This window comes from Panicum virgatum, chromosome 5N (assembly GCF_016808335.1).
Source record: "Panicum virgatum strain AP13 chromosome 5N, P.virgatum_v5, whole genome shotgun sequence".
Classification (NCBI taxonomy): domain Eukaryota; kingdom Viridiplantae; phylum Streptophyta; class Magnoliopsida; order Poales; family Poaceae; genus Panicum; species Panicum virgatum.
In genome coordinates this window covers 52,680,103-52,701,929 of record NC_053149.1, presented here as the reverse complement: position 1 = coordinate 52,701,929, position 21,827 = coordinate 52,680,103, and the positions used below count along the sequence as shown (strand labels likewise).

General features: G+C 47.8%; 4 protein-coding genes and 1 long non-coding RNA gene across 7 annotated transcripts; 2 read left to right on the top strand and 3 right to left on the bottom strand.

The window, feature by feature from the left end:
• The first annotated feature begins 1,634 nt into the window (after positions 1 to 1,634).
• LOC120675334 (UDP-glycosyltransferase 88A1-like) lies at positions 1,635 to 7,849 on the top strand. Of its 2 annotated transcripts, none has more exons than XM_039956517.1 (3): positions 1,635 to 3,161; positions 6,271 to 6,591; positions 6,666 to 7,849. In XM_039956517.1, the coding sequence occupies exon 1, from the start codon at positions 1,712 to 1,714 to the stop codon at positions 3,155 to 3,157; it is 1,446 nt and encodes a 481-aa protein (XP_039812451.1). In that variant the 5' UTR covers positions 1,635 to 1,711; the 3' UTR covers positions 3,158 to 3,161; positions 6,271 to 6,591; positions 6,666 to 7,849. The 2 variants fall into 2 exon arrangements, with proteins under 2 accessions (XP_039812451.1, XP_039812452.1); XM_039956518.1 differs by having other exon boundaries at positions 1,635 to 3,167; positions 6,666 to 6,892.
• LOC120674925 (translation initiation factor IF-2-like) lies at positions 3,896 to 4,927 on the bottom strand. The gene is made up of 2 exons (XM_039956023.1): positions 4,472 to 4,927; positions 3,896 to 3,901 (listed from the first exon to the last, which is right to left on the bottom strand). Exons 1-2 carry the CDS (start codon positions 4,925 to 4,927, stop codon positions 3,896 to 3,898), a joined length of 462 nt encoding a protein of 153 aa, XP_039811957.1.
• LOC120674924 lies at positions 6,452 to 7,698 on the top strand. Its single transcript, XM_039956022.1, has 3 exons — positions 6,452 to 6,591; positions 6,666 to 6,991; positions 7,277 to 7,698. Exons 1-3 carry the CDS (start codon positions 6,452 to 6,454, stop codon positions 7,696 to 7,698), a joined length of 888 nt encoding a protein of 295 aa, XP_039811956.1.
• Positions 7,850 to 9,660: 1,811 nt separating the features above from the next.
• Positions 9,661 to 10,935, bottom strand: LOC120675450. The gene is made up of 2 exons (XR_005675359.1): positions 10,818 to 10,935; positions 9,661 to 10,110 (listed from the first exon to the last, which is right to left on the bottom strand). It is a non-coding gene; the product is annotated as an uncharacterized LOC120675450 (long non-coding RNA).
• Positions 10,936 to 13,526: 2,591 nt separating this feature from the next.
• On the bottom strand, positions 13,527 to 20,218 carry LOC120675293 (ABC transporter B family member 11-like). 2 transcript variants are annotated; one of them, XM_039956429.1, is made up of 12 exons: positions 19,795 to 20,214; positions 18,648 to 18,702; positions 17,970 to 18,145; positions 17,637 to 17,858; positions 17,288 to 17,526; positions 16,675 to 17,200; positions 16,308 to 16,581; positions 15,565 to 16,204; positions 15,245 to 15,473; positions 14,749 to 15,015; positions 14,406 to 14,669; positions 13,527 to 14,308 (listed from the first exon to the last, which is right to left on the bottom strand). In XM_039956429.1, exons 1-12 carry the CDS (start codon positions 20,074 to 20,076, stop codon positions 13,664 to 13,666), a joined length of 3,819 nt encoding a protein of 1,272 aa, XP_039812363.1. In that variant the 5' UTR covers positions 20,077 to 20,214; the 3' UTR covers positions 13,527 to 13,663. The 2 variants fall into 2 exon arrangements, with proteins under 2 accessions (XP_039812363.1, XP_039812364.1); XM_039956430.1 differs by having other exon boundaries at positions 14,185 to 14,301; positions 19,795 to 20,218.
• Positions 20,219 to 21,827: the final 1,609 nt, after the last annotated feature.

Sequence of the window (21,827 nt, the reverse complement as noted above, 5' to 3'; positions counted from 1 at the left end):
ACCTCCACTACAAATTAGACCATTTCCAATAGATTCTGTAAAATATTAAGTAAGTTTACAAATTCTACCTCCTTTGTAAAAATAAAGTTTTATTTGCATTTTTTGTATTTTTCAATTTTAACTGAAGTGCTTTATTTGGCATTTTATGTGCCTATCTCTTTAGGTGGTTCACATCTTTTCCCATGCGCACGAGGCAACAATGAGAGCCACCTAGAGACGCCAAAAGTGTTCCAAAGGTTCTCCAAATTAAGATAGAAAGTATCATTTGCGTGTCAGCACCTACGTCGTATTCTAGTACCGGAGGAACAAAGCAATGGCATAATGCTGCGCACCAACCGTGCAAAAGGCATTCTTTCACCCTGTTCGGCTGGTGGATTGAGCCTCCAGCCCTACAGTAACTCTCTCTCACATTACTCCAGCTCCAGTCTCCAGCCACCAGTCAGGTAACAGTGTTTTTCTCTCACACTACTCCAACTCCAGCCTCCAGCTCCAGCCTGCCAAACACGGTGTTTATCTTCAACGTCGGGCCGCTGCCACCAAACCTCACCAGCTGGGCACCTCAGGCCACGTTTGCGTCCAGATCCACTCAGGTCATAAAAAGCTTGCCTCTCCCTGGATCGTTAAATAATAAGCTGGACTAAAAGCTGGCTTATTTAAAATATCTAGCTTTTAAAAGCATGAATTGGTAATAAAAATAAAACTAATTTGGGTGCACCCAAACGTACCCTTACCTGAGCTGGGGGAACATATGACACGTGAGACATACCGCGATCCCATTTTGTCATCGATGACGAATGGTGCGCGTCGCTGTCGCTACGCTCTCTCTTGACTTCACCGCGAGACCCGCGTCTGTCACTGGCTAGAGCGTGCGTGACTGCGTGATTGGGCCGTTCAACTGCTGACGTTCGAAATGCTGTGGGGATGCATGCCATCCGAACAAAAGCCTGGTTTAGATCCCAAAATGTAAAATTATATTTTTTTTATAAATCGTTTGTATAGTGTATAAAATATAGTCAAAAAATAAATCACATTACACAAAATAGACTGTAAATTACGAGACGAATTTAATGAGTCTAATTAGGACGTGATTAGACACTAAATTGCTATAGTAAACATGCTTTAATGATGAATTAATTAGGCTCGTCAGATTCGTCTCGTAGTTTACAGACGAGATCTGTAATTAGTCTTGTGATAAATCTATATTTAATATTTTAAATGTTGAAGATTTTTTTTCTAAAAATTTAAAATATCAAAGTGCAAAGTGATCTAAACGGGCCAAAGGCTGGCATGCTGTGTAGTTCCACTTCATGTGGCTCGCTCTGTCTCTGTGCTACAGGCTCCTCCAACGGAGTGATGAAAAGTACATTCGGTTGCTGGACCAGCCCCATCGCATCATTAATCTATATTTAATAATTTTAATTAGCATGCAAAAATTCGTGGCTGGACTAAGCCGCCCCCACCGCTCGATGGATCCGGCGAGGTAGCTGCCGCGGACGAAGCGTTGCTTTCTCGGCCCCACGAGCTAGGTAGGTACCCAGCCGCAGCCAATGGCTAGCTCCCAGGCTGGGAACAGGGTCCACTGGCCACCGTCGCCGTCGCCGTCGCGCACTCCTATAGATACGCATCCGCCGCGCTGTCCTGTCCAGCCAGTGTCCAGCGCGCCAAGCCGCACTTGCCAAAGCGAGGCGCAGATCTTCCGGGGCGAAACTAGATGGAGGACGGCGCCGCCGCAGCTGCGGCCGGGAGGCGGCCGGTGCTGCTGTACCCGTCGCCGGGGATGGGCCACCTGGTCTCCATGATCGAGCTCGGCCAGATCCTCGGCGCGCGGGGCCTGCCCGTCACCATCCTCGTCATCGACCCGCCCTACGACGCGGGTGCCACGGGCCCCTTCCTCGCGGGCGTCTCCGCGGCCAGCCCCTCCATCTCCTTCCACCGCCTGCCCAAGGTGGAGCGACTCGCCCCGGTCAAGACCAAGCACCACGAGGGCCTCACCTTCGAGGCCATCCGCGCCTCCAACCCGGGCCTCCGGGAGTTCCTGGCCGCCGCGTCCCCGGCGCCGGCGGCCCTCATCGTCGACTTCTTCTGCAGCGTCGCGCTCGAGGTCGCCAGGGACCTCGGCGTGCCGGGGTACTTCTTCTTCACCTCCGGCGCCGAGGTCCTGGCCTTCTTCCTGTACCTCCCGGTGCTCCACGCGCAGGCCGCGGCGGAATTCCAGGACATGGGGGAGGAGCTCGTGCGCGTCCCGGGCATCCCGCCGTTCCCGGCGACGCACGCCATCCTGCCGCTCATGGAGCGGGACGACGCGGCCTACGAGGGCTTCCTGAGCTGCAGCGCCGAGTTCTGCCGCTGCGACGGCGTCATCGTCAACACGTTCCGCCTGCTCGAGCGGCGCGCCGTGGAGGCCGTGGTCGCGGGACGCTGCACGCCGCCCGGCCTCCCGACGCCGCCCGTCCACTGCATCGGCCCGCTGATCAAGTCGCAGGAGGTGCTGGGCGAGGGCGGCGAGGAGTGCCTGGCGTGGCTGGACGCGCAGCCGGAGGCGAGCGTGGTGTTCCTCTGCTTCGGCAGCATCGGCCGGTTCAGCGCGGAGCAGATCAGGGAGGTGGCGGCGGGGCTGGAGGCCAGCGGGCAGCGGTTCCTGTGGGTGGTCCGCGCCCCGCCCAGCGACGACCCGGCGAGGAAGTACGACAAGTCGCCGGAGCCGGACCTGGACGCGCTGCTCCCGGAGGGGTTCCTGGCCCGGACCAAGGACAGGGGCCTCGTCGTCAAGTCGTGGGCGCCGCAGCGGGACGTGCTGGCGCACGCAGCCGTCGGCGGCTTCGTCACGCACTGCGGCTGGAACTCGGTGCTGGAGGCTGTGATGGCGGGCGTGCCGATGCTGGCGTGGCCGCTCTACGCGGAGCAGCGGATGAACCGGGTGTTCCTGGAGGAGGAGATGCGGCTGGCCGTGGCCGTGGAAGGGTACGACAGCGAGAGCGGGCTCGTGGCGGCCGAGGAGGTGGCGGCCAAGGTGCGGTGGCTCATGGAGTCCGACGGCGGGAGGGCGCTCCGGGAGCGCACGCTCGCGGCCATGCGGCAGGCGCACGACGCCCTGCGCCAGGGCGGCGAGTCGGAGGCCGCACTGGCCGGGCTCGTGGACGAGTGGAGACGCGCTTGACGAGGTAAAGGTGCGACATGGTGCTGATTCTGTGGGGGAACAGATGGGTGTCGGTTGACGGCTTGACGGCCATGGGCGTTCACCAGACCATCACGACAGATGGGTCGTCAGTCGTCACCGTGGCATTGTGTGTGGCGTTGTACTCGTATGTGTTTGGGGGTCAGGAGTGTAGCGGCGGCAGACATGGCTCGCCGTGGAAATGAATAAGCCGTTTAGTTGCCAAAAATTTCCCCCTATAAATTTTTGCCTCCCTTTTTGGACACATGTATAAAGCATTAAATGTAGTTAAAAAACAAAACTACTCCTACAAAATTTGGATGTACACGACGAGACAAATCTTTTGAGCTTAATTAGTGCATGATTAGCCATAAGTGCTACAATAACCCACATGTGTTAATGATGCAGTCAAAGATCTCAAAAGATTGTCTCGCGGTTTTCAATTGAGTTCTGAAATTAGTTTTTAAATTAGTGTCCGAAAATCCCTCCCGACATCTGATCAAACATTCGATGTGACATCCAAAAATTTTCATTTTACCAACTAAACACTCCCTAAGAGCAACTCCAGCAGACTCTCTAAACAGCTCCCTATCCCAAGTTTAGAGGGCTAAGTCAAAAAAATAGACTCCAACAGACCCTCTACTTCACCCTCTATTTTAGGGAGGCCTCCAAAATCTCTTCTTCACCCTCCATTTCTAGGGGTTCTCTACGGAGCCCTCTATTATATATTGGAATTGGGGGCTATTGCTGGAGTTGAAACAAATTTAGAAGTCCCTAAAAAATTGAGGCAGCCCCCATTTAACATTTAGAGGGTCTAATTTAGGGGCTATTACTAGAGATGCTGTAAGCATCAACCTCTCTTTATTTGTTTTTGAAAGAAGACTCGCTGGTCACTTTCATCAGACATGCAACCCAGCGGACTCGCTACTTACTTAGATTGTTTGCACTCGTAACATATTTTAAATCCCTTCTCTAAAAATGAATATTCCATTTTGATCACCGAGATTTTTTCCTCTATATCCAATTTCTCTGCACCCGTTCGTACTCTAGGACTCTATATCAACTAACAGTGTAAGAACCCACGCGTAAGGAATTTTTATTTCCCCCCGCCCCATACCTTCTGTTCTCTCTCTCCACCTCCTTCCCGCCGCCCCTTCCCCCTCGCTCCGCAGCGCCTCCTTCCTCCTCGCTCCATGGCGCCTCCTCCTCCGGCCCACCCTCCTCCCACGCCGGCGCCTCCTCCCTACTCCCTTGCCGGCGCCTCCTCCCTCGCCGCGAGATCCGCATCGGGCGGATCGGACCGGGCCGGCGGCGCACAGCGACAGCAGCAACTCTAGCGTGCGGCACAAGGGCAGCGAGCGCGCGGAGCGGCGACGGGCCCGCGGGACGGTCGGCGCGCGGGGCTCGAGGGCGGCCGGAGAGCGCGGCCGGATCCGCCGCCCCTCCCCCGCGGCGCTCGAGCTCGGCTCTCCTCGGCGCGGTCGGCGGCGCCCCTTGAGCGGATCCGGCGCGAACAGCGGCGGACCGGGGCCGGACGACGGCAGACGGGCTCGAGCTCGGCGGCGCCGCCCTCTGCCCTCCTTCCTTGGCGGCGCGGCCCGCGGGACGAACAAGCAGCAGCCGACGACCGGACGGCGGTGGCCTTGGAGCACCGCGGCGAGGCATCTTCCACGGCCGCGAACCTCTCTGCCGAGCTCCAAGAGGCCCTGGAGCGCCGCGACGAGGCAGCCTCGGCGAGTGCGGCGGCGAGTGCGACGGGCACCCGGCGGCCATGGCGGCGAGGCAGAACTCCGTCTGCAGTGGCTGCGCGGCGGGGCAGAACAGCGGCGACGCAGCTCTCTCTCCTCTCTGCTCGCCGCAACTGGTCGCCGCGCGCGCGTCGTCGCCCCTCCTCTGCTCGCTCCCCTTCTCCATCTCCAGGCGGAGCGCTGTGGTGCGGCGGGCGGCGGCGGAGCGCTACCCAGCGCGGGAGGAGCCGGAAGAGCAACGGCCGGAGGTGGGCCCAGGCCGCGTCGCCGTGTAGCGGACGACCACATCCGCCCTAAATTTGGAATGCCTCCGCCCCGTCCGCAAAGATAGCGGACCGTGTAGAGGACCCGCTGCAGCTCCAAAAACGGGAAACTGGTACTGCAGGAGCGGGTGGTGGATGGGATAACATTCCCAGTGCGAGCAGCCTTAGCCTATCTGCAATGGTACCCTCTAAATTTCACCCTCCAAAGTAATATATTAAGTACCGTGTAAATTTTTCATCCTCTATCTGCTATCTCAATTGCGACGGTGCCTTGTAAATTTTCCATCCCGTCGCAGCCGCCGCCGCCCGGCGCCCGAGCCCTCGCCCTGCACCTGCACCTGCGCTCGCCCATGTCCTCGGCTCGTCGCCGTGCACCTCCGCTCCCCCTTGCACTGCAGCACGCACCGGGCCGCCGCCGCCGCCTCGCCGAGCGTCGAAAGCCGATCGGCCCCTCCTCCCCCACGCCGGTGGCCACGCCCCCTCTTCCTCGCCGGCGACCGCACCCTCACTCCTCCCAACATCGGCAGCCACGCCCTCGCTCCTCCCCACATCGGCGGCAGCTTGCCAGGATGCCCCACATCGGCGGCAGCTCGATCTGGAGGAGGAGGCGGCGGCCGTTCCGTCGCCCATCGTCGACCCCCAGCTTGCTGTATTTGCAGAAGATTGTTGTACAATCCAAAGCCCAGTACATCGCCGGGTACCACTTCCAGCCTCCCAAGAACTGGACCTCCCAAACTTGCTGTATTGGCTTATCATGATTCATTAAGTTTAAGCTTGGCTTACTGATTGTTTAAACTAATCAGTTGGCTACAATGTTCATCTTGCTCTTTCTATATGGAGACAATCAGTAGCATAAATAAATTTTTGTACCACTAATTTAAGCTTGGTTTTAGCTGAAGGTTACATAGCGAATATGAACTCTGAAATATATGATTTGGAATGGATAGAAATAAACATTCAGTTGATGAGGCCTGAAGTGAATGTGTAATAATATCATTCTATCTACCTCAACTATTTTTTGCCTTTACCTTTCATTTTAAACTATTCTTTGCTTCTAGCCAATATAGTCTCCATATACTTACTGCAGATTTATTTTAAATTGCAGAAGCTGAACTGATCATAATGAATCTATATGATGCATACCCAATGATTGTATATACCCAATGATTGCATATACCAAACAATGGAGGATGAAGATTGTGCCCTTGTTTGTTACTTGATTGCTGAGGATAACCCAAATTATGAATTTCTCGATGACGACGACGACATACACACTGGTGTCAGCCATGGATGCAGAGAGCTCATACCACGGCTCAATACATGTGAGACGGCTTGTCCCCAGAGAACGTGCTGATGGAGAGGCAAGGATCATACGCCAATACTTTGCTGCCAATCTTATTTACACCCCTGAAAAGTTTCGTGAAAGGTAAGAACATGGCATGTCAAATTATTGTCTTTTCTCTCAATATGTGTATGTTGCTTACATTTTCTATCTTGCAGGTTCCATATGAAGCGTCACGTGTTCATCCGCATTCTTAATGCAGTTCAGTATGTGGACAGCTACTTCCAGCAACGCGAGGATTGTATTAGGCTTTTAGGATTGAGTGCTTTGCAGAAGGTGGTAGCCGCAATGAGCATACTGGCGTATGATTTTCCGTTAGATGCCATTGATGATTATGTGCAAATTGGCACGTCAACCGCTCGTGAGGCTCTTAACCATTTCTACAGTGCTGTTATAGATGCCTTTGGGGAGGAATACCTGCGTTCTCCAACCCCTGTCGATGTGGCTCGTCTACTGCAAGAGGGTGAGAGACGAGGTTTCCCAGGTATGCTTGGTAGCATAGATTGTATGCACTAGGAATGGCGGAACTGCACTACTACTTGGAAGGGCATGTTCACTGGACGCGGGAAGCACCCATCCATGATCTTGGAGGCTGTAGCATCTCATGACCTTTGGATATGGCATGCCTACTTTGGCCTTCCAGGCAGCTGCAACGATATCAATGTACTGTAGAGGTCACCTATTTTCTCAGCATATATCCGAGGAGAGTCACCTCCTATTCACTTCACTGTCAACGGACGGACATATGACATGGGGTACTACCTTGCAGATGGTATATACCCTGATTGGCCAGCATTTATCAAGAGTGTTCACCATCCTATGGAGAGGAAGACACAACGTTTTGCTGCTGTGCAAAAGGGTGCGCGCAAGGATATTGAGAGAGCTTTTGGAGTTCTTCAAGCTAGGTGGGCAGTAATCTGTGGGCCGGCTTATGGATGGGACAGGGAGCAGCTTTCTGATATTATGACCGCTTGTATTATCATGCATAACATGATTGTCGAGGATGAGAAGTCTGATGCCATCAATACCAACTTCGACAACATTGGCAGACAAGTCAATCCTTCAGGTGGAAATGTAGTGGAACGGGAAGCATTTGTAGCAGCACATCACAAGTTGCGTGACCAAGCTCTCCATATCCAACTTCAGAAGGATCTCATCGAGCACAACTGGATGCGATATGGTTCAACCTAGTTTTTTCTTTTTCTTTTGCTTTAGTTGTAATTTTCAGTTCATGTGAACATGACAAATCTATATCTGAATTCTAGAATGATTCAGTGTATAATTCAGTGTACGATTCAGTGTATGGTTTAGGTTCATTATGCACAACAAATTAATTTCAGCATGTGATAATCTTAATTCATATATATTACTAGCAAAATAACTGAACCTGCATCTTGGATCATGTCCAAAGGCAGTCTAGGTTCACTGCAGATGTTGTGTCAGGATATTTTAATACTGCAGATGTTGTATCCATGTCAGGATGTTGGATTTGATCACAGTTATTCTCTTCAGACAGTTGAAGAACTGAGACAGTCAATCTGATCAAGGCAACCTCATTTTCTAATAGCATCCAGAAGTTCATATCAAAAAATACTTTCTGCAGAATGAAAGAATCTAAAATTTACTAGGGATAGATTTGGAACCAAAAATACTGATCCGCTCTTACAGTTCTTTTCCAGGTGAAAGATTCCACATGCACTGTGCACAGTCTGCAATGAAAAAAAAATGGACCTGGCACAGGATTGGCCAGTCTGAATTCGGATCAGGCTGTCATTTCACCCTTTTGAACATTCAGGATTCATGTTTGTCTCAGAAAATACTGGAGAAAAGAATTCATTTGTGAAAAGAATGCATTCAGACCAGCATTTAAAATTTTGGCTAATTCTCTCACACTTTTAAGCAGCAGTGTTCATCAACTATTAAAGCTGTGTCTGGTTCTACTTTTTGTTAAAATGATATGCAGCATAAAATCCAACTGAATGCTGTCACCATATTCGACCTCTGAGTTCTGAGTGCCTGACCACATTACATGCCAATGATTCTTCTGCACACCTGATTTTCATCTGCAAAAAAAACTTCAACTATGCTGAATCATGGCGATTATCTCAACTAACAGTATAGACTATACCCTGTAAGTAAGAAAAGAAGAAAACTGTACGAATAAGATATGACTCAATCTGGATAGTCTTATACATATGGCCGCAGTAGCTTATGCCAATGACACAAATGGAAAAAAGGAGGCTGCACAGACATTCCATTTTGACACAAATAAGATCAAACAAATGCAGAATAGCCAATGCAAAATCCACTCAAATTCATAAACCTGACACAAATGCATTCTCCAGAATGCACAAACACTGAAAACATTCCGCTGCACATTGTATTATAGCTTCAGTTCACATAGCTGATTACATACAACAAGATTCCAGATTACATAGACCTCACTATTCAATTCAGTGGCTATATATTGTTTGGCATGATAATACTATTCAATTGTATTTAGAAGATCCCAGATTACATAGACCTCACTGACTTATTACACAGCACACCAACATGATTTGCCACCAACTTCCTCATTGAGTTGGTCCATGATGTTTAGACATCAACTTCTGAATGATATCTTCTTGTAGCGCTTTATATTACATGCGTTGTATGGGTAGACATTGATCAAGGTTAATGGCCAAAATGCGCTCGTCCTCTTTCTTCTCTTTCTTTTTAGCCTCCATGTGAAGCCGTTGCTTATCCAGAGCCAACCTTTTCCCTCTCTATGTCCAGCATCTTCTTGCGGTGCTCGCGAGCTTCCTCTGCCTTCACTTTCTCTAGAGTAACAATTTCATCGAGCCGGGCCTTGCGCTCACCCTTTGTTTCCTTGAATAACTCAATCTTCTGAACAGATAGGTCATGCATCTTGGACACGCACTCAGAGGATGCTGAAGCAGCTTTCTTCTTAGCTTGTTTTGATGTGTCCCTCCCCATGGGACGTTTTCTTGATGGGCTAGTTGATGAGGACTTTTTGGGATGAAGATCGAAAATGTCTCGCTGCACACTGGGGGGGGGGGGGGGGGGACGTTTTCCTTGGAACCACTATTTTGATGGGTGTCCATTTTCCTTTTGAGCTCCATCCATTTGGGTTCATCCTTCATGATTTGCCAGCAGTGCATGAGGGTGAAATTGTGCTTCTCCACACTAGCAAAATCAGCAGCAGCAGCCACTGACTTATCTGCATCCGACATGCCACTAGGATTGGAACGGATCATCTCAGCCATGTATCCAGAGAACTTGCTTATTTCAGCCTTGATGTGATCCCAATGACTCATAATGGATTTTTGGGTCCTCGTCGGATAGCTGCCGCATTTGGAATTGTATCTATTGAGCACACGAATCCAAAAGGCTTCCTTCCTCTGGCCGGTGTTGACAGTAGGATCGCAGCTAATTTCCAGCCCCGATTTGCAGAGTATGTTGTCTTCATACGCTGAGAAGTTGGTTTGCTTGTTCCTTGTTGCCCTCACCTTGAAAGCAGAACCGCTCATGGAAGATTCAGAAACTTCTCCAACGCCAACACCCTGTGCTGCATTGTTGAGATCGATAAAGAAATCATCCATCCTACATTGTTCCAAAGAAAATTGCAGTCAACATATATAGTAAAGAAAGAGCAAGATGATCAATGCAAAGCAGAACCATCCTACTGTATTACTATCGATATTTCTGTTTCCAACTAATCCTCTCATCAGTTACTCAGCGAAGAAATCAGATAATTTTATAAATCACCTTCTATTGGTTTAGGGGCAGAAAAAACAAAGCGTATGGCATAACTCTGAATGCTTTAACTTAATCCCATTCTTTTCAGATTGCCAAAGACCATAACCCCTGAACAAACTAAGTTTGTGGCACGATTTCAATTAATCCAATTCCTTAAACATAAGACAAGTTTGCACAACAAAGAAAAGGCCACCCCCTGCAGATTATCAACGAACATTTGGTGCCTAAAAATGAAAATGGAACCAACTCATTTCCTTGTGACCAAAAGGGTGATTACTTATCAGGTTTGTTTTGTCAGAAATCCATTGTTACAGTTCTAATAAAGGAGGCAAGTGTGTGAACAAGAAGCTGTTCAGAAGAATGTGCAAAAAATCTGACACCTACACAAGGGTATGGCTAAAAAATGCAAAATTAACAGACGAGGAAGCGAGAAAGAAGGCAATAGGACCTGCACTGCACGAGGTGGGAGGGTCCTTCAAAATCAACACATATCTTATATGTGCTTGTTCGAGTATGAAAGTTTTCAAAAGGGGCAGCAACACGGTACTCACTTTGGAGGCGATTGGGTCGATCCGGTGCTCTCCAGAGATGCCGCCGTGGTGGGTGCTGCGTCGCTGTCAGGGACGGGCGCGGCGGGTGGTGCCGGCGGGCCGTGGATGGAGCGGCACGACGCGACGCGGTGCTGGGCCAGCGCTGGTGGAGGACTTGGGGAAGGCGGCGACGGCGAGAGGGAAGTGGCGAGGAAGGAGAGGCGGCGACGGCGAGAGGGAGGTGGCGAGGAGGGAGAGGCGGCGACGAGGGGGAGGCAGCGACAAGGAGGAGGTAGCGGAGGAGAAGCCCCCCCCCCCCCCCCCCGGAAATTTGGGGGAGGGGACGGCGTCCCTGGACAATCGAGGGCTGGAAACAGGATGCTGTTGCGGATGATTTTTGGGGAGAAAACCACTACGGTACCGGTTTAGGGGCCACCATTGCAAATAGCCTTACAGGCTAAACAAGCTATGGGAAATTGGGAAGTCTTCAAAGTTAGCCAAAGATAAGGCTTTGTTGTTTGAATTCATAGGCTAAACTTTAGGTCATATCACATCAAAGAGCATCTTGGTATTTATAAGTATTAAATGAAGTTTAATTACAAAACTAACTGCAGAACCCTGCGGCTAAACTATAAGACAAATCTAAGGAGGCATATTAATCCATGATTACCAGATAGTTACTGTAGCATCATCGTAGGAAATTATATATTAATTTGGCTAATTAGATTTGTCTCACGAATTAGCACCTATCTATGCAAAAAAAGTGTTATAAACATATTCTATTTGATAATCGTAAATAGTAAAATTTCATTTAATGTGATAGCGGCTAAAAAGAAATCCCTAGAAACAAAAAGGGTCAGACAACTCCAGAGAAGCCCTATGCTTAGGGCACCCACAGTTTCAAATGGCAATTGCTCTCTATATCACTGCCAGCTCAACTTAGACTCTGTTTGGCATCCTACGTAAATGGCAAATTTTTTTTTGCGGGTAGGTAAACGGCAATTGCTCTCTATAGCACTTATATGTCACCGCCAGCTCAACTTAGGCCCCGTTTGGAGACCCCCGAGATTCTTGAAACTCGGAATCTAAAATCCACGTATAATCTGATCGGCCTCCAAACGAGCAGATTCTCGGATGGATTTTGAGCTCAACTCTCAGAATCCCAGAATCCATCCTGGAGCCGCTTCGAGCGGATTTTGCAGCGTAAAGAGGAGCAGGCTCCGCCGCATAGAGAGATATGGATTTAGAATCTGTGATCCAAACAGGACCTATAGATTTTACCTACAATCTGATTTTACATCACCACTTAAAATCTGGATTTTGGATTAGCCACTGGATTTTGAATCCAGAATCCAGAAGGTGGACAGCTTCCAAACAGGTAGATTTTGGTCTAGATCTAGGAGCAAGAATTTGGAATTCTGAAAATTCCAAAATCTGGAGTTGGGCTTGGCTGTAAATTTCGTTTCAAAAAGAAAAAGTGGCTGTAAAATTACGATTTTGTCATCTCCACTCGGCCTCGAGACTCCCTCCCCGCTCCTACTTGCACGGAGGGGCGATTCCTCTCCCCGCCGGCCCCCGCTCCATCCGCCGCCGCCCCCTACACAATCCGCCGCCGGCTCGTGCTACAGCCCGCGATAGATCGACGTCTCTGACCTTCCCCGCCTATCTGCACCCACGAGCCCAATCAATTCCGTCATCCCCATCGCCGAATCCCGCCCAGTCGGTGGCAGTCCCCGTCCGTCGGCGCCGTGCCGCCGCTCTTCCCCGCCCGGGAGGGCGTCCACTTGCCGTCTCTGCCTGTCCCCGCCCGGGCGGGCGTCGCCGTCGAGCCGCAGCCCGTCCCCGCGCAGGCGCCTGCCACGGTCGCAGGTCGACTCCGCATGGGCGGCCCTCCCGGCCGAGCCTCCGCCGGTCCCCGCCCGGGCGACTCTCCGCGCCGATGCCCGCCCGGCTACTCCATCCCCACTGCCCCACCTCAATCGTCCCTGTTAAAGAAGATGTTTAGTTCCAGGTGGATGGTGGTCGAGCTCACCGAGTCATCTCTGATTCCCTGATAAAGAAGAAGGCGCACGGGACCGGAATTAGCTGCCTGATTAGGGGCGGCTGCGATTGGCGGAGTGCTCCACTTCATTGTAGCGGATATCGAGCAGCGGCCGCAGCGGCTCGCCGATGCTGCAGCGCTGCAATGGCCGCGGGATCGCCTGCCGAACCTGGGCGCTGTTTAGGGCATGGTACTTCGGTGCGCAGGGAGTCGCTGACCTGCCAACCATGACGTTGTTCGTGCGTCGGTATGTTTGGCATCTTCTCCTCTGGTTGCTTAAGGTAGCTCAGAATTTCTAGTAAATGATTTGATGGGCAATTGTATGAGGAGTACTCTAAATGCTCATGGAAAATCTTCCTTGGGATTTTTTTTCGTGGATTTATATTGAGTAGCCACTCTAAGTGGAGTATTCATGGCCAGCAATTTATTATAAATAATATTGGTGAATTTAGAGGCCACATGTCCTGCATCCACTTGTTTCCGTCCAAACCTTGCTGCACCATTAGTTTTGAATTATTACGATTTCGTTCAGATTTGTGGTAAATCACAAGGATCAGGATCCAATCTACCCTTCCAAACATGTCCATAGTCCCTTGTATTTCGGGGATGAGTAGTTGATATTGACAGAGCCACTACTTTTCATATCTACATGGAGTCCGCCGTTCAAATTGTCAACCAAATGCTTACAGTGATGCAAAGTTTACTCTTGAAAATTCTTCTGTAAATCCTAATAAATCCATAGCACACAAGAACTATAAAAACAAAGAGAAGAATCAAGGAAGATGTACAATGCCTAGTGATTGGAACAAAATTCTTAACCTAGGTACTACGATGAAGCTGAACGAAGTTCAACTAGTGAAGCATAGAATCCATCTTTGATGTTCATCAGTGTCTCATGTCTTCCTTTCTCCACTATCACACCATCCTTGAGTACTGCAATAGTATCAGCACTTTTGATCGTTGAGAGGCGGTGCGCCACAATAATTGTGGTCCTGCCAACCATGACATTATCCAAGGCATCTTGCACAATGCGCTCAGACTCAGCATCCAAGGCGCTTGTTGCCTCATCAAGAAGAAGAATCCTAGGATCTTTTAGTATGGCCCGTGCAATGGCCACCCGCTGCTTCTGGCCACCGGATAGCTGAACCCCCCTCTCTCCAACAGTTGTATCGTACCCCTGGGGAAGACTTGATATGAATTCATGCGCATTGGCTGCTTTTGCAACCTTGATGATCTCCTCCTCAGTGACCACCTTATGCTTCCCATAAGCTATGTTGGCGCGGATTGTGTCATTGAAGAGCACAGGCTCTTGGCCCACCAGCCCCATTTGGTCCCTTATCCAATTGACTTTTAGGCTCTTGATTTCTACCCCATCCAATGAGATTGCACCAGAGTCAGGATTGTAGAATCTTTCCAGCAAAGAAACAACTGTTGATTTTCCACTGCCACTCTCTCCCACAAGTGCTACAGTCTGTATAAAAACATCAAGATTCAAGAGAGTAACCGAGTAAGCAGCTAATTATATCAGTATTAGAAGACATGGCGTTGCAGAGAGATGTTAGGCTAACCTTTCCGGAGGGAATGTGCAGGGTAAAATCACTGAAGATTTGAACATCCGGACGGCTCGGATACTTGAAGCTAACATGTCGGAAGTCGATGTCACCCTTGACCTCATCTAATGTCAAACCTTCATCACTGCCTGAATCGATTTTTGACTTTCGGTCCAATAAAGCAAATATGGAGATAGATGAATCCTTTGCCTTCGTAGAATCAGAAGCCAATGCACTTGTTTGAGATATGCCAATTGTTGCCATCATCAATGCAAAGAAAACCTGCAAGACATGTGTTAAACTCAAATCTTCAATAAGAAGTTGAAGGAAAAAATACTATTGAAATGATGCATTTCCTAACCTTGAAAACATCTCCAAAACTAGATTTGTTATGACGCACGAATTGCCCTCCAACATAGAAACAAAGACCATATGTAAGGTACATCATCATGAATGAGAAACCAAAACCAAGGCCACCGACCATTCCTGTTCTGACCCCTTGATTCTTTGAAGCTTCACATTTATGATCATAGATTGTCATGACTCTTTTCTCAGCACAGAAAGAAGCTACTGTCCTGATACTACTGATTGCATCAGTAGCCACTTGACTTGCATCTTCATACAGCATCTGCAGAAACAACAATACATTGTGTTTCAGCATGTATTGAAAGAATGATATCTATGGTGATCATTATTCTTATGTAATTCGAAACCTCAATGATATGTCATAAATTTTATGAGTTCAAGTATTAGCTTGATTGTTTGAAAAATAAACACAGATCTTAGTTTCAGTTGTTATTTCATATTTTGTAAATTGACAAGAAGAACCTGAAGCCTTTTTTTTTTACATATATTACCTTGGCATCTTGACTGAAGCCTTTCAAGAACTTTATTTGTGCATAACCTTGAGCACCCGATAGTGGCATTGCACAAAGGATGATCAATGTGAGCTTCCAGTCTGCCACAAAAGCAATGACAAATCCAGTGATTAGTGTTGAGGTGACCTGAGCCAACAAGGCCAAGTTATCACCCACTAATCGTCGGACATTCAGAGCATCAACTGACAACTTTGCACCAAGCGCTCCACTGTAAGATACAACTTGACCATTAGTACATCAATTGCACAATCCCTTAAGTAGAAATAAAAAAAATAATACTTCGAAAACAGTGATGGTACCTGGAGTTTTTTGGATCATCAAACCAAGCAACTTCTTGGTGCACAATGCTCTGAAATGACAAGGCACGAATACGCTCAATAAGCTTTCCCCCGGCTACTCCAAATAAGAAATACTCCATTGGTACTGATACTATCGATGTAATACCCAGCACAACACACATCAAACCCCAAAAGCTTGAATGCTTTCTTAGTTCATGAGGCGGCTCATAGAAAGTTTTGATGGCATTGGAGAGCAGTAGACCAAACATTGGAAAAAGCACTCCATGGACTCCAGCTGCTAGTGCTCCTAACAGAAGAATTGGTAGCTCTGGCTTGTTTAGGCCAGCTAGCCGTCCCATAGGAGCTTTCTTAGGGGCCTCTCTATCATTAACCTGTTCTTTCTGATTCTCCCTGTTTGCATCATTTCCTTCAAGCAACTCAACTGAACCAGGCATACCAAATGGGAGCGTCAAAGAATGGCGACTACTGTTTCCTGCGGAAACTCTGCTTATCGACCGCTTCAATGAGAGGCTTCTACTTTTAGATCTTGGATCAGACATGTGCCGATCTAATTTCTGAACTTCCTCTTCTTGGCTTTCTTGCAGACGAATAAGTTGAGAATAAGCACCATCAGAATTCATTATCAATTCGTCATGGGGACCTGTGAAATATTTATTGATGCAAGGAATTGATAGCTTAGTTGAAACATGGTGTGCATGTAATGAATGCAAATGAACTATGCACAATGGAAAAGGGATCCTAACCTTGTTCGACAATTTTCCCTTGTTGAACAACTGATATGCAATCAGCATTCCTCACAGTACTTAGACGGTGTGCAACCACTAGTGTTGTTCTATTCACCATGATCCTATTCAGCGCTTCTTGAACAATCCGCTCTGACTCCACATCCAATGCACTAGTCGCCTCATCTAACAGAAGAATTCTGGGGTCTTTAATTATTGCTCTTGCAATAGCGATCCTTTGCTTTTGGCCCCCGGAGAGCTGAGCACCTCGTTGGCCAACCATTGTGTCATAGCCCTGATATTAGAGAAACAGAAGAAATATTACCACTGAGCTTATAATATAAGATATAGGATTTACAGGAGTTATTTCATTGGATCTGTGGCATACGTTGGGCAATTTATCAATGAAATTTGCTGCATTAGCAAGCTCAGCTGCTCTTTTGATATCTTCAATTGTTGCGTCCTCTTTTCCATATGATATGTTATCTTTGATAGATGTCATAAAGAGCAACGGCTCTTGGCTAACAAGACCGATCTTCCCTCTTATCCAATCAAGTCGCAAACTCTTAATGTTAATCCCGTCAATTAAAACTTCACCAGCCTGTGGGTCATAGAACCTCTCTACAAGACTTATCACAGTTGATTTGCCACTTCCACTCTCCCCAACTATAGCCATTGTAGTGCCGCTAGACACATGTAATGAGAATCCATCAAATATTAGTTGCTCTGGTCTTGCTGGGTAGCTGAAGTACACATCCTTTAGATCAACATCACCCTTGATGTCTTCTAACTGCTTACCGGTTGGGTCATCAGGGTCAATTTCTGGTTTCCTCTTGATTGTTGCGAACAATCTGTATGCTGCAGATTGTCCTTCTGCAAAGGCTGCCATGCATGGTGTTGCGTTACCTAAAGACCTGCATAAAACGTTGGAAATCAACACCACCAGTCATGCAACATGGATCATCGTAGGAATTCCTTTATCTTGATTTAAAGAAACTCACATTGCCCCAGTCATTATAGCAAACAAGATGTTGATGACGTCTCCTCCTGAGTAATCTCTGCTAAGAATCAACTTGCCACCGTACCATATGGCTAATCCATAGCTTGAGAAAAATATAAAGAAAACAGAACCCATGCCAAAACCATTTGTAATTCCTTCCTCAACAGCTGCCTTATATGCCTTGTGTATGAGTTTATTGTAGGTTGCAATAGCCTGCTTCTCACCGTTGAACGAGACCACCTGTTTTGCAGATGTAGCCACAAGAAAACTGGTGAGTGCATGCCATATTGAAAATGTAGAGATTTCTCTTGTACTTGTCACAATTCAATCACTTGGTGCATTGAACTCACTGTTTTAATGTTCCCAAGCGTCTGTTCGACTACATTTCCTGCATCGCCGTATGATGTTTGCCCCTTGCTAGAGATTCTAGAGAGCATTTTTGAGACAAATCCTCCAGCAATGACAATTGGAGGTATGGATGCCAACATGACAAGAGATAAAAGCCATCCTTTTACGAATGCTACTACAAAGCCACCTATAAAGGTCGCAATAAGTTGTTGGAACTTGCCGACCTGAAAAGTTTTGTAAGAGTCAGATTGTGGAAGTTTTGATATAAGCTGGTGATGGTAATCAACAGAAAGTTTGCTTCTGCTGTCTTCATTTTCATAGAAGGGATCTATTACCTTCTCACCAATGGCATCCTGAACCAACACAGTATCACCAGACATCCTTGAAACAACTTGCCCTGTTGTCATTTCTACATCAAAGAATGCTATTTCTTGCCTCAAGACAGATTTGAGGTATAGAGATCGAATGCGTGTTGCCTGTCTTTCTCCTGTCATTGTCCAGCATGACACCTCTGCACAAACAATGCAACGGATTCAATTCTATAGGTACAAACACCATACACACACACACACACACACACACACACACACACACACACACACACACACACACACACACACACACACACACACATATATATATATATATATATATATATATATATATATATCTTTCCATGGAAGTTCAAAACATGTTGGCTATGTATCCACTTATGAACTGCTGAACACAAATTTTTTGTACCCTTCTTTGAAAGTATATGACAAAGTCAAAGTTGGACTCTGCTCCGTGATGGCAACTTTCATGTTTGAAAGTTGAAACATTGGTATGAGCGCGAGCTGGTATATACGGCATAACGGCCAGCTTCCTTTTATTAAGCTTATCATCTCTTATCATTGTACGTGATGCAAGATTCTCTTTTACTATCGATGGTCATCGTTAGCAGCAGCAATGACAGCTTGTGATGCAGAGTGCATGCGGACATGAAATTGTTAACGAAGTCAACTGGTACTTACGGAGAAAGGAAACAACAGCTGTTGCAATGCCCAGGTAGACAAAATTCAGAACTGCCTGAAAAGAAAGTAGGGTGGAGCAGAAATAGGGTGAGAAATGTACTCGTGTCTCAGAATATAATGTAACGAAATGAATTTTAATGAAGTATTTGAACAAAATTTGGCCATAATTTTATTTTATTCAGGAACCATATAAAAAACAGCTGGCAATTGGCAAAGAACATGCAACCAACAAAATTGACAGTGTGAGTGATCCTTGATCAGGAAAGATTCCGGCCATTACCTGTGGTGGTTAGTTATTATATTATGCAAATTGCAATCAACTAGAATAACCTACAAGTTACTGTCTTTAGCAAATCCATTCATATTTCTACTTCAGAAAGGTAGCTTTCAGAAAAAGCACATTGTAGAGGGACTGAAGATTTTATCATCATATACAAGTGAGCTCCCATGTGTGAGACAGAAAAAAAAAGTTACAATGTGCGCAAGAAAAGAATTAAATTAAATGTGAAAAAAAATCTAGTTGGTCCCTAAAGCGTTGAGTTAGTTGTTGAGTTCTTTGTTGTCTTTTTTTTCTTAAGTGTTGTACTAAGCTGGTAACCCGGAAGACTGTTTCATGCTTTTAAACGTGGCAAGTTTGATCTCTTGGTCTGAAAATATTAAAACATAGTTCAAACTCATAGCTGATCAGATGAGAACAATTTGCTCCATGAACAGAGAAAGAGCAGTGCAATATTTTGCATGCAAAGCATTTTCTGCAGTTGAATTAAAAGACATCTTGTTGATATTGGACGTCACTAATTAAGTTCCTATCAAAACACGGGCCCTGGAATCATTTTGAATTCTAAGGAAGTGTCTCAAGATTCAAGAACGAGAAAAGGAGAGAAAAATTTGAAAGAAATTAAAAAGATGAACAGAGAACAAAAACCAAGAGGACTAATGGCGCCAAAAGTCAAGATACGCGCCCCATCGTTCTCCCGGGGCAGTGAAAGCACAAACGCCAAGATTGAACAGAGCTTTCTATCTCGGTCAGATCAGACCGCCATGAGACGGGACTTGACATCGGCGCGGCTGCGGCTGTCTCCGCGGCCATACATGGCAAGCACCGAGCGAGCTAGCTAGCGCGGCGGAGGTGCTCCGGCAAGCTCACCTTGTTGACGCGGTGTAGGACGTCGCCCGTGGCGACGGAGCCGCCGAAGGCGTTGATGACCTGGCCGAAGATGACCGTCATGACGGGCTGCGTGACGCCGTTGGCCAGCGCCCCCACCGTGCCGAGGAGCATCAGCAGGACGTCCGTGCCGTCGGCGTACCGGAACAGCCCCGTGAACGGCACCCTCTTGTCGCCGGCGTCGCCGCCCCCGCCGTTCCCCTTCTTCTCTCCTTCCTTCTTCTCCTCGCCATCCCTCCCTCCCGGAGCTGCCGCGGCGTGCATCGCTCGCGGTTGGGTGTGTCTACGGCTCTCTGCGCCTACTTCGCAAGGGTATTTATGGGGGGCCTCGTCGGTGGCAGTAGCCAAGAAGCCTGCCCAACCTCTGTTGCAAAATGGGTGCGTCAGTGTGTGTCCATTGGACTCTGGCTGCAGCAGCAACTCCAGCAGCGGGCCCGCATGCCGGTGACAGTACACTTCCTGGCGCCCTCGAGTAGCCACGAGTTCGATCTCAGCGACGCGACGCTGGTTTTTGCTTAGAATCGAGGCGTATGACGTCAGCGCGGACGTCGGCAGGTCAAACGGGACGGAGCCGGCGATCGAGATCCGAGAGCGCACCTCGGGGGGTGTATGCGCGAGCTGTGAGCCACGACGAGTCGACGACCCACAGTCCCACACCGCCGCACACGGAGACATGCCGGCTCCAGTATCCTCCGAGCCGAGCCCGCAAGGTCAAGGACTCTAAGGTCAGCCCGCCCGCCGTTCTCCCGTCCCTTTCACCGTTGAGGGAAAGTAGGCTGCAGCATGCGCCGTTACCCCCATCGCCAATCTGCGTTCACGCTACCTCAGCTTCCACGGGCACACAGCTTGCTAGCTGCCGGCGACCCCCACTGCGGATCCACTTCGACAACACCTTCCTTTGCTGTCGATCAGTTGTCTCTCACGTACCAAGCAAGACAACAAGTATAACCGCGTATTTCCACCGTTATAAAATATAAGTTTAAGTTTTGTTCTATGTCAAACTTGATTAGTTTTGATCAAATTTATAGAATACATACACAAATATCTACATCATTAAATTGGTTTAACTAAATCCATCATAATATGTGTTGATAGTGTATTTATTATTCATGTATATTTGGCCAAAATTTAAAAAGTTTGGGTTAGGACAAAAGTAGATTAAAACAATCTACATTTTGTAATGGATGGAATGATATACCTGTATGATTTGACTAAGGATCGACTTGTTCATTAGCACCCACTCGGTCATATAGAAATTAAAATTTAACTTAGTACTTAGTTAACCAAGATCTAGCATCAAAGAATATGAGCACGAACTTAGACAACATGATCAAAACTTAGAATACGACCGGGAGTAATCGGGGATGTGGATCCGTCCATTGGTTGGTGAAGTGGAGGACGTAGTCGTTCCCGGAGTCGTAGATGAACGTAGACCTTGTCATCCTATGGGCCTTCACCTTGATTGCCTAGGGACGGGGACGGCGAGTCCGCGGCGGCTTTCAAGTCGCTCCAGCGCCGCTACAAAACAAACGGTTGTAAGGTTGCTAGAGTTTTTGGCTAGGTTTTCAACTAGATCCAAAAAAAAGTCGAGGTACCACTATTTATTTCTGCGCTGGGACCTGGGTCTTAACCATGGGTTGGCTGCGCCTCCGATCAAGACACGAAAACGGCTCTCTTTCTTATTTTCTCCTATTTTCTTATTTTTGGCCTTTTGACAATAAAAATTTTGCAACAAGCCACTCTACGTGCACCCTTACTATCTTTTTCACTACCCAACTTTATTATTTGCGGCCCTTAGATTGCCGATATTGAAAGAGCATCAATGTAGTTATTACAAAGTGTATTTAAATATAAGTACCCTTGAGAAATCGCTCCTTAAACTGAAAAAGGTGGGTGTTTCGATAAATGCAGCAAGGCTCGACTAGTAACGATTTTACTCACTGTTCCTAGCGTATGATAAAGATTATGTGAACCTTATGAAAGCGCCCTCACCGTCGTTTGAAACTTTGATGTTA

Bases quoted from the DNA above. Each gene is read 5' to 3' on its own strand.
- LOC120675334 (XM_039956517.1), top strand. From the start codon at position 1,712: ATGGAGGACGGCGCCGCCGCAGCTGCGGCCGGGAGGCGGCCGGTGCTG.
- LOC120674925 (XM_039956023.1), bottom strand. From the start codon at position 4,927: ATGGCCGCCGGGTGCCCGTCGCACTCGCCGCCGCACTCGCCGAGGCTG.
- LOC120674924 (XM_039956022.1), top strand. From the start codon at position 6,452: ATGGATGCAGAGAGCTCATACCACGGCTCAATACATGTGAGACGGCTT. The intron at 6,592-6,665 runs GTAAGAACATGG...TCTATCTTGCAG, and splicing joins CCTGAAAAGTTTCGTGAAAG to GTTCCATATGAAGCGTCACG. The intron at 6,992-7,276 runs GTATGCTTGGTA...ACTACCTTGCAG, and splicing joins TGAGAGACGAGGTTTCCCAG to ATGGTATATACCCTGATTGG.
- LOC120675293 (XM_039956429.1), bottom strand. From the start codon at position 20,076: ATGCACGCCGCGGCAGCTCCGGGAGGGAGGGATGGCGAGGAGAAGAAG. The intron at 18,146-18,647 runs GTAAGTACCAGT...TTGTTTGTGCAG, and splicing joins AGCTGTTGTTTCCTTTCTCC to AGGTGTCATGCTGGACAATG. The intron at 15,474-15,564 runs GTACCATCACTG...TGTATCTTACAG, and splicing joins GATGATCCAAAAAACTCCAG to TGGAGCGCTTGGTGCAAAGT.